The sequence below is a fragment of the Zootoca vivipara genome, chromosome 2, assembly GCF_965207765.1.
Source record: "Zootoca vivipara chromosome 2, rZooViv2.hap1.1, whole genome shotgun sequence".
Taxonomy (NCBI): domain Eukaryota; kingdom Metazoa; phylum Chordata; class Lepidosauria; order Squamata; family Lacertidae; genus Zootoca; species Zootoca vivipara.
In genome coordinates, this window is record NC_142584.1 from 59,363,740 (window position 1) to 59,380,135 (window position 16,396).

At 41.4% G+C, this 16,396-nt stretch overlaps 1 protein-coding gene across 2 annotated transcripts in view; it reads right to left on the reverse strand.

Moving 5' to 3' along the window:
• The window catches only part of FLT4 (fms related receptor tyrosine kinase 4), a 92,537-nt gene that overhangs the window by 53,729 nt on the left and 22,412 nt on the right, over positions 1 to 16,396 (reverse strand). For both annotated transcript variants that reach the window (XM_060271641.2, XM_035105644.3), the window contains exons 2-3: positions 7,225 to 7,321; positions 2,161 to 2,435 (exon numbers count right to left, since the gene is read on the reverse strand). In XM_060271641.2, coding sequence (XP_060127624.2) covers positions 2,161 to 2,435; positions 7,225 to 7,321 — 372 coding nt within the window. The remainder of the gene's footprint in view (positions 1 to 2,160; positions 2,436 to 7,224; positions 7,322 to 16,396) is intronic.

Consider the following 16,396-nt stretch of genomic DNA (forward strand, 5'->3'; position numbering starts at 1 on the left):
CTCTAACTCCAGCACTACAGTTTTTCATCCTTCTCTGCTTCAGTTTTATTCAAAACAGCTCCTGCGTTTCACCCTTCCCTTCCAAACAATTGATTTAATTTCTCTCTTTAAAGAAACAACAACCAAAAAACCTAGACAAGGCCACTGCTGTGGTTCTAGGGTGCCATTGAACTAAAAATTCCTGCATTCCAGCCTGACAGAAACATTCACCCCAGGCACCAGTGTAATTGAATCCCCTAGACAGAGCCTATAATCAGAAATCCCACACAAGAGGATGAATACTGATTTGTTCTCAGCAGAAGACTTGACACCCCTCTTCAACTCCCCTGGATTTAATCATCGTTATGCAGATGAGAGAGGAAACCAGAATACAGAGAAGCATTTGCAGGCATGAAGGATGACCAGGTGCTAGAGATGGGTGGCAGGAGGAACCTCAGAACTGGTGGGGATGGGGAAACATCCAATTTCTCTTACAGATTCCTCTATATACTCTGGGGTTCCCCCCTTCTCATTATTCAATTATTTATTTCATTCTATTCATGAATCATTAAAACAACTCAAAGCGATTTCACCATAGAAACCTAAACAATAAAAACTATTTCATGTATGTCCTTAGCCTCTATCACTTTGTGCTGTGCACCACCATCATTTCTTATGCCCAGGGCAAAGGTAACATCCAAGTAGTCTAGAGCAGCCTTCCCCAACCGGGTGCCCTCTCTCTCTTTTCTTTTTCTTTCTTTCTTTATTAACATATAAAACACATACATTTACATTTACACAATACACATACACAACACACTACCTTATTTTCATAACATAAAACATACCTACATTACTCCATATAATGCCTACCTATACTATGCATATCAACATACCTACACACCTACCCCACACGGAGTCCACCAAGTGACTTGACTTCCAGCCGTTCTTGTTACGCTACTTTATTTTTCCAACTAGCTTAAACGCATTTCATTACAGTATTTCTTTAACCTCTTCTTCTATCTTGACTTTACTCTCCTTTCACTCTAATCGTTTTCTGGATTCACTCAATATCTGTCAGAAATTCTACTTTTTCCACGTAAATTTTGATGTATTCCTTAAAGATAACCCAACCCTTATTCACTTTTTGTACCATATCTCCTCTTATCCTCCGGTTAGTTTGGCAATATGGAAGTATTCCATCATTTTAGATAGCCAATCTGTTTTAGTTGGGACACTGCTGCTTTTCCAATTTTTGGTAATCAATAACTCAATAACCTTGCCACCGTAGACATTACTACAGTTTTTATACATTTTTTCCAGTCTGACCGGGGTCAGGTACCATCTGTAAGGTACCAACTGGGTGCCCTCTCAATGTCTTCTACACAATAAACCAATAAACACAGTGTGCCTGCATAGGCAGCATGGAGATTCTGAGTTTCAGTCATGATGTAGAATTCCTGCCCCCTACTGAAAATAGGAGATACTTTCAGGTAAACATGCATACAGTTTTGCTGCAAATAGGTTGGATAGCTGCAATTGCAGCCTCTCTTAATACTGCCCTTCTATCTGATGCAAAGGTACAGGTGGTGCCCCTCCAGAACAACATATGCGGCTATGTATATTTAACGTAATTCCAGGCTGCCTAGATCCCTGGTGTTCTACTGGTGGTTGGGGACCACGACTGGGTTGTGGCCTGATCCAATGTGGGCCGAAACAGCAGCAATACCAGCATGCAAATATATGGCACAAAAAAAGAAAAAAGAATTGGGTCTCCAAATGCATGTTTAGGTTAAAAGTGGGTCTGAAACTACTGACCTAGGTAACAGCATGATGTAGGAACTCAGTATCAACGTTGCAAATTGACTGCCATGCCATGATAGAGTAAGTCAGGATAGAGGCAGGCAGGCAGGCAAAATTGCACATGGGCACAGGGCACTTGGCATCTTACATCATTTGAAACTGTGATAGCCTTTCCCTTTCAGAGGACAGTGTAACCTCTGTCTCTTCACAATGATTTTAACTCCAAGTGGCTTTTCCTTAAGCAACCTGCTATGTAATACAGAGTTTCAAATTTAAAAATATATATATATATTTTAAGGCTATAATGCAGTTTGGCCAATACGTTCTTCCACCTGGAGTTCAATCTGTTTTGGCTGTGCAGGTCTTTTACCCTCTTACCTCTCACAAATACATAGGTGCTGACTGCAGTGGTGCCCTCGATTTTGGCTTTGATGTACTTGTAGTAACAGCGGTAGTAGCCCGTGTCGTTAGCCTGAGTCCCTGTCAGTGTCAAGACCTTGCAGTAGGGCTTTGTGTCAGTGCCCTCACAATCCTCTTCCTTGACTGTTTGGACACCGTCGAGACTCACCAACACCACTGATTCGCTCTCCTTCCCAATCTGGATGGTGTCCTCTTGGCCTCCAGGCCACGACCACTCCAGGGGGTGCTGCCCTCTTCACCAGAACAAAAGGAATAACAGAAGCCGAGTTAGATGTGCTACTATGGCCTTCTATAATAGGTATGGCATTCTAAAATTCTTTTACTTCTCCATTTCTAATGTCCGCATTGCAAATTTAGGGATTCAGCTGCATTCTTCCTCTAATACAGAATCATAGAATCAGAAAATTATAGAGTTGGGAGGGATCCCAAGAGTCATCTAGTCCAATCCCCTGCAATGCAGAAATCTCAGCTAAAGCATCCATTGCAGATGGCCACCCAACCTCTGCTTTAAAACCTCCAAGGAAAGAGAGTCCACCATCTCCGAATGGAGTCCGTTGTGGACTCATTAACTTTGTCCTGTTTACATGATCTTATTTAAACTTAGGGCAGCATTCTATTAATGAGTCCCATCAACACAAGGATTTCTGCTTGTACAACTGGATTTTCCCTCCCATCATGTGCACCCTGCATCCTCCCCAAATCTGCTCTAGGATTTAGGGGGGACATGGGGGAAAGAGAGGGGGATAACATTCTGTTGTGAAAGCAGAACTCCTTGCACTGAAAAACAACTGCCTTAGCGCCACGCTGGATTTCATCCTTCTTTTAAATTTCCCTTAACCTAGACTAGTTCAGACTTCTTTCATCATATGGCTTACACAGTTCTTGTTTTCTTGCAAAATCGGAAAACAGTTTGAGTAGAGTAAGGCCATGTGCACACATTGCCAGCTTAAAATGCAGCAATGCCATTATTCTTTGCTGTGTTTCAAACCATATATGTGCACTGCTGTACACATCAGCATGGTTTGATGTGTATGCCAGCTGGCTGCTTTTTGTCCACACCAATGGGCAGAGACAGGCCAGGGATGTCTTTACCTGATGAGCAGTTCTCAATTTGCATTGAAGCTGGTTTTGGAGGAAATGCATCTAAGCAAAGTATTTCACAAGAAACCACAAGATAGATTTGGATTGTGGCTAACATGTCGTATGTATCCTGCTTTCCAAATCAGCGGTAGGAACACACTGGATGAAGAGTAAATAGGAGTGTGTACACAGCCTAAGTGTGACAACTTCTCACCTGTGAAGAAAGCTTGACCCTTTCTATCTACCACACTAAGCATGTAGAAGTGAGAAATGTTTAGTGTATGATTCTCAGCATTTATTATTATTTATTACTATTATTTGTTACTATTAAAACAGCATATACTGTATATGGTTGTTGTTCTTCCCCCCCCCAAAAAAGTGTCACAAATTCAATGCCATGCATGGAGAGAATTGCAGAGTTGCAAAATGTTTCATTGCTTTGCAAGCTTCTCCACAGTCCAGCACTTCCAGGGTCAAGCCTGTCTCCCAACTTAGAGCTGGAGAAAGAGAGTGGGCCTGCCTTTGCAGTTGTACTGGACCTTGAAGGTGGGTGAGCATTCCCAAAGTACAGATGAGATGCCACTCATCATCTGAGAGGAAGAGGAAAAGTGGTGGTCATATTTGTCTGTTTACGAAGGCTGACAGTCCTTGTGTCATCCAACTCACAGAAGTATCCCAGTTAAAGGCTCCCAGCTTCTAGAGATGCTGATAGTTTGGAAAACTGACAATCCACAACAGCAAATTTCCTCCAGGCACTTTTGCAAGGCAGGCCCATCCTGTTATTTCATGCCACGAATTATATTTGGCTACTGCTTATCTTTGCTGGACTGTGTGTGTGTGTTCATATTCCTTCTTTTCTGTTGTGGCAATTACAAGAATCCACTGTACAGTCACATTATCAAACTGCAGATAGCAGAACTTCACACTTCTTTCTGAACGTTGACTGATTAGGTACTTGCTTTATCCATGTTGTACAAAGTAAGGCCTGGTAGTACCAGCTTCTTATGCATCTCTTATTGGAGCTCAGTTGTCAGTTTCCATATGCTCTACTTCTCAGTTCTTGAATAAGAATTGCATGCATCTTTTATATCCTCTCTATAATGAAGCTGCCCAAGGCATGTTTATGTAGGAATTTGTTTTAAATCTTTTCGTTTAATCTAGGGATGCTTGTGAAGTTATCCTCATATGAATTTCTCCAGAGATTTTTCTCCAGGGTTCCAAATTACCTAATCATGTTGGCAGAGCTGCACTGATTAGTTAGTGTTTAATTTTCTGGTTCCCCCCCCCCCGGACTTTCAATGGCCATTTATTAGTTGCCAATGTGCAGGCACTGATGAAATCATACCACAAAAATGAATCCTGATGTGACTACTGTACGTGAACACATCCAGATTCCTTTTCGCACTGTGGTTTTATCAATGCTCATGTGCCTATATATTCATAGTTGAAACCACAGAACAAAAAGCCTGATGCAAGTGTGCAATCGCATCGAAACTCCTTTTCATGCTGTAGTGTAATCAATGCACATGTAAGTTTCTTCGCATCAATAACTAGCACAGGACAGGTTGGAGATATATCCCAAAGATCACAGAAAAGTGAACATGCTCAAGTTATGAAACTAATTTGTATAAATTCTCCAAGTTAAAGTGTGAGGCATGTGGAGTGGAATCAAGGTCAGGATGATAACAAAATAGAATGGGGAATATCCAGTCATTCTGGATTCAACGTTTGGTCAGAAACTAGCAGTTGGTGCACTGTGCATATTCTACCACTACTTAGTAAATGAAAACCAGTATCATATTACATGTGCAAACAGGCAAAAACTTCAGAGGTTTGCAGAGAAAGTTGGGATGGTTAAGGTAAATTTTAATGCTGCTCACAAGCAGCAGCCAGAACATTCTTCTTTGAGTTACAACATGGACAAACAAATCTATCTCCAATTCTCCAGTGAAATCTGAGGAGAGTGTTTGCTTCATACTCATTTGAAATAATTGTGTTTTATTTCAGAAATATCCTACTGGCTCCTCGGAGCATCCTCCCAACCATGTTTTCCCCCACGGCCGAGATGTTGCATATTTCTGCATTTCAACTCCCCCGGCTCTCACTAATGTGAACCATGTCCATTCAAGGATGGTCTATGCTCCACAGGAGAGACTCTTGAGGCACAGCTGGGCAAGATTAAAGACGTCTGAACAAGCAAGAATTTGATTCAAATTAAGCAGCTGTTGCAGGGAGAAGGTAGTGGAGATGATAGTACTAGGTAAGTAAGAATGATATGGCAAATCTCCTTCTTGATGAAACCATTTCGCCCACAAGGCTATTTTCCCCATGTGCCCTACAGCTTGACATCATATACAACATTTAGATGTGGAGCAAGTAAAGAGATGCCGCTTCCTACTGAAAGCACTGTTTGCAAGCAGCACTGATCAACTGTGTCCATACACCCCTGAGCCATTGTCCTCGCTGTTTGCTTTCAAATCACCCAGATAGAACAAGCAGGGATCTTGGTCTGTGGGGTTGAGGCACCAGGGACTGAACTTCTACACGCAATGCATGAGCTCTACCACTGAGCTATGCTCTTCCACACCATTGAAAGTTAATGAAAAATGCGGGAGCCGAACTTTGGGGGAGGTAAGCGTTGGTGGGCAGAACAGCCATGCTATTGATGAAGGATATGGGCCCCATTCTTTTCCAGTGATCTGTTGACCAGCTTTAAGTTGCATTGAATATGTGGGTCTGGAAGCAGGAGATAGGAATACTTCCTTCCTGCTGTTTTCATCCTAGCCTGAGGCGGGTTTCTGGTCATATCCCCCTTGAGATTTAAAGATGAGCTGGCTCAAAACAGAGTTAACTGCTATTTGGGAAGATTCCCTTGGATAACTCAAAGAACAGATCAGCCTCTTTGCTTTGGCAAGGGCAGCGTTGCACATAAGAGCTCAGACTGGAAATAAGACACTTTCCTGCTCCCTGTAAGCCTCTGTCAGATAAATAGAGATATAACCTTAGCAAAGCTGCTGCTCTGTCGTTGGAAGGAGGCAATGAAGGAAGGGTTTTACCCAACATGCTTAGGATAAGGGCATATGTGCAAAAAGGTAAGTGGGTACATAGTAGATTGCAGATGTGCACTCAACCATACTAAACTATGCTACCTTTTTCAAGGTGCAGATCAGGGTTTCCTGGGGAGGAAATGAAAGGCAACACAGGCTTTAGGTAGAAGGAATCTGTGGAAAGTGCAGCTACATGACCACATTGCCTGTGCATGCTTGAATGGGCACTAATTTTTAAGGTCCCGGCTGCATGGTTGCCTGCCACTGCAAAGACCTACAAACCTAATTCCTGTTCCTTCTAAGTAAATTGGTAGAAAGCATGCAATACTAAGATGGGATTGCTCTTTGTCATATGATTACACACTTTTGAAAGCCCTTTTCATTTCCAAAGTGAATTGCTATGTGGGCTGTTCAAGACTCTTTCAGCATGCAGAGTGAGTTGCAATGTTCTTTGGCACTCAGCCATAGATAATATATGCCCTCGAACTTGCTTTTATTGTTGCTTTTTTGAATTTTGGACCTCAGGTGAAAATAATGCTAATTCCATGCATTTTCTTGAAAGCGTACTAAAATCCATTGGTCAAATATTACTATAAGCCCTCAAGTGTCTGTAATCAGTAAATGTGGAGGTTGTGATCATAATGTATAGTGTTACCCCTGATTGTATAATAGGCTATGATTGACAGCTCTTGGCTGCCCTGACCCAGTATTCCCCCATCACAAATGGAGAGCCACAATTCTATCCCAAGTATTCATAACCAATCAACTTAAGTTCAGCTTTTCCACCAGTCCAGAAACCAGAAAGAGGTTTCCCACTGAGTGTCTTTGAAAAGTCTTTCAGAATCTTTGACACAACAGCTGGCAGCTGTGAAAGGCACTGTTCTTTCGATCTTACCTGCAAGTAATATTCAGTGTGTCCTTAGCGTTGATCACGTATTCTTCTTCTGTGATGCTGAGAGTGGGTGGGGTCATAGAATAGCCACTCACTAGATCTAGGGAGAGAAAGAAACAAGTTCATAGTAGAGAACAACCGTCACTCATTATTATCTACGGTACTCCAGTAGTTCTATTAATCATCCATCATAAGTTAACTAGGTTTGATATTTCAAGTTTGTCTAAATTTCTTTTTTATTCACTTTTATATGTGTTTTTATATTGTTGTTTTATAGGTTTTAGGTTGGGTTTTTCTTTCAATGTTGTAATTATACACTGCTCTTTTTTAGGGCTTATCCCCACTTACCTTTGGCCCTGCTATTTCCAGACACAGGTCCACACTTATAAAGCTCAGTGTCTGTGTGTTTTGTTTTTTGCCCCAAACTAGAGAAGGGAAGGCCTGGAAAAAAACTGAAAAAATGGGGGGGCAGTGTCACCCCCCCATTTTTCCAAATGGAAAAAACAACTTCGGGGGAAACTGGGTGGTCCCCCCCAATTTTTCTGGTTTTTTCCAGGCCTTCCCATCTCTACCCCAAACCCACTCTTTAGTGCTCATCTGGAACAAATGTCAATTTGGATTGACATTTGCTCTGATTGAGCTTTTAAGAATGAGAGGGGAAAGCTGCAGAGCAACAAAAAAAAAAAAGGCGCTCAGACACGGAGTTTTAAAGTGAGGATTGTGTCTGGAAAGAGCAGCAGAAAGGTAAGTGTGGATAAGCCCTTAGGCTGCACAAAACTTAGAGAGCTGCTTTTTTAAAAAGTGTTTTATAAATAGCAAATAAATCAACACTGGAGGAAACACTTAGTAGTAGTATATCAAGATTTGCTTCATCAGTTTCAGTCTACTGGTTATGAGCATCCTGAAAAAGCAAGAAAGATCTGTCACCTTAAATTCACACATTCTCTTTTACAAAAGGAGAAAATATCTGTAAGCACTTGAACTTATGTTGATTCATATCCCAGTAACACTTTTGACTGCGACTTTAATGAATGAGTTAAAAGCAGTGCAATATCCCCTTACTGTATTAATAAATGATAAGAAATAAATTACACTTCGAACATCTATATACATGGTGCTTTATAAGTAAAACAGTATTTTTTCCCCCAGAAACACCATGGCCAGAGGAACTTAAAATATTTGCATGCCTTGGCCACTGCATCCTATATGCTTACAACAACAGTGGGAGGCTGAGGGAGAAGGCAATCAGGAAGATAAAGGGCATGCCCCCCCCCAGGTTAAATTAGAATCTGGGAAAGCAGGTAAGAGGAATACCAGGGAATCAGAAGAGAGAAGGCATTTGGGGAGCAATTTCCCACAGGCGGCTGAGAAACGTGCAGGGCAGCACCCAGGTCATAAGAATGACCTGTCCAAAACCTAGTTTTGTGTAGACATCCTTGCTCCTTTTAATTGTTTTACACTTCCTTCCTGCCAAGAAGCCACACAGACTGTGGTCATTTGACTAGGTATATCTTTAGAAACTGGGCTGGCATCAGCAGTCTCGCACTTCTATCTCTGGCGGACATGCTTGTCTCCCAACCATGCTTTTCCTGTAGAAGCGGCCGGAGTAATACTAGCAATAATAGGAGCGGCAGGAGCCACAGCAGCAATACAGAATTGCAGGATGGAGGTGGATCCCTCACATCCCACTCTCAGTTTGTTATTATGGCTCCCCCCCCCCGCCCACTTTGCTCACAACATTTGGAATCGCGATTTCTAAAGTGTGAAGGAAGGGTGGCAGTGGAGGGAACACACATCACCCTATTGCTATGGTCAGAAACTCTTGGGCTATATTTTAGACAAATTTTAGGGCATGCTCAGATTGCTTCCATTTAGAAAACTTTACGGCAGTTGACAAGGACCCAGATGTAACAAGTGGAAGTTATAGCACACACACCCCCACTGTTCATTTCCCACAGTGGGCATAGGTAGGTCCAGGGGGGCCAATGAACGGTCTGAAAGCACATGATGCTCAGAAGGTCTGAGTCAGATCAGCACTCTGATAGGTCAGCCATGGGCCTTGGCATACAAGTACCTGGACACTTGTCAGATACACAGTTGTGCTGGTAACATAGCTACTACAGAGGCCAAGTCTTATGTGTTGAACATTTGACTACTTAGAGCAGTGTTTCCCAACCAGTGTGCCTCCAGATGTTTAGGGACTACAACTCCCATCATTCCTGACCACTGGTCTTGCTAGCTAGGGATGATGGGAGTTGTAGTCCCAAAACATCTGGAGGCACACTGGTTGGGAAACACCGACTTAGAGGTCAAAATAGTAGAGAAAGCTTTGATCAGCCCATTCAGTTCAGGCAGTGTTAAGCACCAGGAGCAAATACTTATCATAGGTGGATGAGTTTCTGACTTCTAGTTTTCAGAGGTTCTTTCTCCTATGCAAAACGTTCACTGTGCAAAACTATCGAGGTAGCATCCTTCATGGTGGCTTCCGAAAAAGCAAAACATGTAAAGTAAAGCAAGAACAGACCCTCAGTGGTGCACTTAGCACGCGGCTACTCAGCAACAACCAATGAACTGTAATAAGAGAGGAATCAGATGGAGAATCAGAGCAAGACTGAGCATCCATGTACACACGCACAAGGCTGCATGTGGATGTGTGAGGTGGAGAGAAGAAAGATTATGTGGATGGAGAAGGCACTGGGCTGAGAGGTTTGGCCCTATATACACGCAAATTTCCACCACTAACTTTAAAAGGAATCAGGGTCATGGTTACAGATTTTTATTGCCTTCTACTTTTTGAAGTCCTTCTGGCTTTCATTTTCACCATGTTATTTAAGAGGAAGGGCTTTAATTCTTTTTTAATGGTTAACTTGTGTCTTTCATTCCTCATATCATTCATCAATTAAAGCCACACCCAAATTCAGCCCCTGACACTCCAATGGAGTTAGTGGCCTGAACTGTTAGGCCCTGAAGCTAAAAGCAAGAGGAATGCACTGCTCAGTTGAGCAAGCGTAGTCTTGGCTCCTAGTATCTGGAGGCTTTGTTCTGTCTGCCAAGCTACACATCTAATTTTCAGTATTGTAGATCTTTGAGCTTTGTGAGCACTCTGACATGTGCACACAACTCCTGCATTCACATTTTCCACCTCATTTCAATGTGAAGATGACTATGGCCATGTGCAATGAGGACCCCTCTCTCACAGAAGTGCATGTAGAACATCGCGTACATCAGAAACTCTCTTAGTGCAGACCCAGGTCATTGAGCCTGAGTTTCCGCAGCCACCACCTGCCATGAATTACTATGGGAAGGACTTGGCAGTAACAGCAGAAGATATGTTCTGTGTTTATGATAATATTTTGTTCCCTTGTTAATTATGATGTTTTAAATGTACATTTTATATTTGACTTCCTTTAGTAATGCTTTCTTTTGAAATGGTTAAGATTTTTTTTGTGAACTTTGCTGTGCTAAATGTGTTTTCTGTAGTTGACCTCCCTTGCAATGTTTTATTTTGAAATCTTTAAAATAATATTTTGGCTTCCTGTTAATTATGTCACTTTTAATGTATACTTTATTATTTGACTTTCTTTGGTAATGTTTATTCCGGATGGTTTTTATTTGATGTTTTAATGTGTTGTAAACCGCTTTGAGATTTTTCTGTAAAAATATAAAGTGGTATAGAAATGAAATGAAAAAATAATATATGCATATGTCTAGAAGTAGCTGGAGTGGGAAGTTGGCTGTGATGCAGTGTACGTGAAACACCTCCCCAGTCTCTTCAGAAGACATCTGAAGACAGCCCTGTTTAGGGAAGCTTTTAAGGTTTAATAGATTATTGTATTTTAATATACTTCTGGAAGCCGCCCAGAGTGGCTGGGGAAACCCAGCCAGATGGGCAGGGTATAAATAAATAAATAAATTATTATTATTATTATTATTATTATTATTATTATTCTCCAGGTAAGGGTACATTTTGAGGTGCAGAATGGGGATTCAGTCCTTGTGAACATAAATAAATAATTCCCTCCATAGGAAAGCCTGGGGCACTGGTGCAAAACACCTTTATGAACATGAACAAGGCTATGTGGCTTGAGCACATGTAATCCATGCTAGATCCTTTCCCTGGACATGAAGATTCCTAGTTCAAGTCCTGCGTCCCTGACATTGAGATGGAATTGCAAATGGAAGATGGAAACTTGTTCTAAACTTGTAGTACAGGATGAAAGAAAACAGAATGATTGAGTGGGAGTAAGAGAAGAGGTACAGATGGAAAGGGTTAAGCATCTCTTTTTTTCCTCCCTGAAGCTATCACTTAACAAAACAGTTAGACTGAAAAGACAGAAGGGGTGGGGAAAACTTTGGATGTTGCACAAAAAATGTGTTCTGTGTTAATGAAAATTAATGAAAGCATTTTTGTGAAATCCCATGAAAATATAACCATTTTGAAACAAAAATAATTCCAATCCGTCCTGAATACAAATCTTTATATCCAATTTACTGCTGGACATATCTGCCTCCAGTATAAATTCTGGGCTCCAGATGGCTAGACACTTTTGACACAGGAACAATTTCACTGTCCCTCAGTACATGTTTAGAGGTGTGCTGAGGAGAATCATAACAGGCATTGAAATCAGTGTACTAAGGGCTTGAGGACACACACACACCCCACATTGAAGCAAGACATTATCACATGAGAGAACAACTTGCCTCTAAAACATGGGGCCCTGCAGCTGCATCCTAAAGAAACTTACTGAGATACAAGCCCCATTACTTCTGGGTAAACATAGATAGGATTACATTCAATGTGTGCGTGTATTAGGAAGGTAATTGGTTCTGAAGGATGACAGCTCTAAGTGTCGTGGGTTAAGTACCCACTAGATAGAAACATATGTGAAATGTCTTGGTTTCTCATATTTAAGGCACAACACCGTCTTGCTTTGCACACTAAACCAGTGTTTCCCAACCTTGTGCCTCCAGATGTTTTGGGACTACAACTCCCATCATCCCTAGCTAGCAAGACCAGTGGTCAGGAATGATGGGAATTGTAGTCCGAAAACAGCTGGAGGCACAAGGTTGGGAAACACTGCACTAAACCTTTCTCTATGCTGCCACGAATCTTGCTGCTGGGGCTACTTTGTTGGAGCTCTCAAAGAGTGTAGCCACATCAGCAGGAAGATGGGGAAACTGCAGATGTAACCATGTCACTCATGGCTCTCTTGCGAAACAGCTCTCCTCCTTATGAATGCTGGGATTTATTTATTTATCTATCTAACACATTGTTAGAAACAATGTCCCTGCCAGCAACTAACCCATGCTGCTTCCTTTAGGTAAAGGCAAAACATGCAAACAATGGTTGGGGGCAGAGATAGGTGCTCCTCTGTTCTGCTCATGAGAACTGATCAGAGGGCTGGGCACAAATATTCTTGTCCCGTAGAACAGGGTGGAGGATACAAGGAAGGATGCAAAATAACAAAAACTGAAGACACCTCTCTTAGCTTTATGACCTGTTAGGCAACAGCATTATACTAGGGTTGCGGGGGGTGGGAGGGGGGAGAGAAAGAAAATGTACGGTCTGTGCAGGTTTAGGTTCTGGGATTCCTGCAGATGTATCCTGTCTGAGGCTCTCCACAAGTACAACAGGAAAAGGAACAAACTATCCATTGGAATACACCATAACTGCATTTATTGTACTGGGGGGGGGGGGAGAGATGCGGGAAACAGAGGATGACACAAACATCTGTAGTATTGACCAGTCATCTTGGAACCACCCTTCTTATCAATGTGTCCTACATTCCTTGATTCATCTTTTGTTCCCTTTAAACTGCTGTCTCTTGCAGTAGTAAAAAGGAGCTTTCAAAATAAGTTAGTGACAATCGTAATTGCTGCTCTAGGTACATTGCCTCTGAAATAATCTGGAAAAGCACATGTTAAAATTAAGGCTTGTTATTCTGATTCCACATCTGAACGGTTGGCCCTGTTCTTGAGCATCCTGGCATCTCATTCTTAAGTAATGAGCTTGTGTGTTTTATCTTCTCCCCCATTCCCATTCTTGGCTTCAAATAAGACTTCCTGGTTTGTTAAGCCATGGTTTACAGTGATGTCAACCTGGGAAACTGATTTAAGTGCTCCCTTCAGATCAGGATAAGTTTCTGAATTCAGACATCACAGGAAACTATGTCTTAACAAACCAGGAAATTTCTCCTGCAGCTAAACATACAAGAAGAAGAAGAGGGAAGGTTTCAGAGTAGGGAGTAGTGGAGCTTTTCACTATTCCTACACATGTGAATCATGGTTTCTTGGGCTGTAAATATACTGTAACATTTAAAATTGAACCAGTAGCAACTAAAGATGTAATGTTGCTTGAAGGCGTTGGAGGAAGGACCAAACCAGATGCATGTGTGTTTATAGCATTCATGCTTGCCAGTTTGGCTCTAAACTGATGAAACCTATAAGAATCAAGCCTGTTCTTGCCTTATTCTCTATACTCTGCTGCTTTAAAACTTTTTCCCTTCAGCCTAGTTCTGATAGTAGAAGTAAGCTGGCTGGAGGGGAAAGAAAATTAAAGCAGCAAAGCATGTGGAGTAAAGGAGAGGGCAGGTTTTGTTCCTGTCAACCATGTGCTTACTGTTTACTATTAGATTCTAAAGGATGACTGAATATTGCTTTATGTATTTGCTATACATTATTTTAAATTTATTTTGACTTTTTATATTAGATCAGATTGTTACTATTAATGTTTGATGTTTTTATATATGTTGGAAGCTGCTCAGAGTAGCTGGGCCAACCCAGCCAGAAGGGCAGGGTATTATCATCATCATCATCAACAACAACAACAATTACTGCTTCTTTAAGACTTAGAAATTAACCCTTACCCTGACAAACCCATGTTCAATAATCACATGTACATCCAGCTTGATCCCAAGAGCAATAGGTATTCAAAGTGTTTGTGATACTGAGAAATAAGGCAGCAGCATTCTAGGGCGTTAAAACATCTGTTAAATCAGGCTTTCTCAACCTCGGCCCTCCAGATGTTTTTCGCCTACAACTCCCATGATCCCTAGCTAGCAGGATGATGGGAATTGTAGTCTCAAAACATCTGGAGGGCCGAGGTTGAGGAAGCCTGTGTTAAATTCAGCTGAGGGGCAGTGAGTGAAGTTCCTTAAGAAAAAGTGTGAGAGTTAAAACAGGAATAGTAAATGATTAGTACATTAACGGCTGTTGTTGTTTATGCTTAATTGGTTCTAATTATCATTTACAACTTCATGGGTCTCCACCTCTTCTCTAAAGTCTGTCAATGACAGGGTGTGACATTGCCAGTTCATCACACCAACAACACAGGTTGCTATGCTGTGATCTAAAGTGTGCTCAAGTGTGAAAAAAATAATGGTGAGTGGTGGGATATCCATTGTATGGTATTTTGTACTCCTATAGTTTGGAAATAATTATTATTCATCAGTTACATTGCAATTTTTAAATGAAGAAGATGCTTGTAAATATTTATCCTATATATATCCACAACAATTATTCAAAAGTTACAATAGAAAGCCAAAGAAGGCTCAAGAGATTCCCTTAGGTGATCTCTAGTTGAACTCATGACTTCTGCATTCAAACATTTTATCTACTGGACCATGCTAATTCCCTGCTTAAGTGAGAAGCAACTCTTTAAAACAAGAGTGGCTAATATCTGGCCTAGGAGCCACAAGACACCCCTCCAAACAAACTTTCTCTGTCGTTCCCCCCACCCACCCATTTTTGTTGCAACAGCAGCAAAAAGAGAAAAAAAGACTAAAGTTGACACTGCACTAGAATTCCATGACCCTGATGGGATGGATCTTTCACCCCTTATCAGATTAATCATTTGATAACTGGGGAGACAAGGTCCTATTCAGCTGAGCTACTTGGATCACCTCAACAGATGGGGCTGTGAGAGTTTGTGGTTGACCAAGGGTGCCCTCAGGTGGAAAAAGGGACCATCTCTGCTCTAAAACAAGAAGCCCCTTAAAATGATGGTTGTCTGGCAACAGCTGGGTGCTTGAGCGCATTGGGTAGTCTTTGGGTAGTCATTTTGCTGTTACATTCATAGCTTTGGAAGTAAACACAAAGGCAGGATCTGATCCTCAATTTTTTTAAAAAAATCCTTCTTGCAGATTCATTTGCAACTCTATTCCATCTAATCCAAAATCACCACTTCCTTTTTGCATCGACACTTTGTATAGTTGACCCCACCAGGTTGAAATTGTCACTGGTTCCTGCAAAGGCACAACCAGCCCCTCCAGACGGTTGATTTTTCGCAGGGAGGTCTGCTATGAAATGGCGGCTGACTGACATGCAGGTGGTTTGTGTCTCAAGTAAAACCCCAAGGTGTGAAGGAGATACTCCTGCTAGACTATAATGCCCCTCCTCTCTCTCCAAGATTTATATGCTGTGACCGTCATCCTTTGGGTTTTTTCTCCAAAGCCTCATGGAGAAAACCAAGTGAGCTCATATGCATACATGATGATGAATTAACATATAGCATCCATGCAGCTATAAAAAGTATGAGTCATTGTGTCTCATATGTGTATATATAATTCTAATATTCACATACTATTAACATGGAGAAATAATTAGTGTAATTAAAAAGGCATGTAGCAACTCCAGTAATATTTGTTTTCTCAAGATAGCTTCCAAGAGAGCTGGCAGCAGGATAGTAAAATAAACACAACTGGATTGATGGGACATTGAAAAAGGAAGCAGAATCCTGCAGCCGCTGACACCTTGTCTATTTCTGGAAAACTGGGTTTCCTATTCCTATCCTTGATCTTTCAGTTTATGGTTTTTAAAGGGGCAAACTGCAGACAAGGGTCTTTATCCAAAGTGGATTCATTGTCTGCCATTGCTTAAATGTACTTGTCACCAAACGTCTTCTATTAATTGAGATTGTTGACTCAAGATATCTTGTGCATAACCATATCATTATTGGCATGTTTCCATTCCTCTTTGTTCTTAATATGGATAGCTCATTGCTGGGAAAGGGGGGATAATTTCCCTAAAACAGCATTTGTTAATGATAGCAACATGCATAATCAGAAAGAGTCCTTGGTGTACTGACAGGTGAGTAACAAGATTTAGTGGTCCAGTTACTCTTTTTTTTGTTCACTGTAATTTGTTTTTTACTAAAACAAAGGAAAAGGGGGTGAAA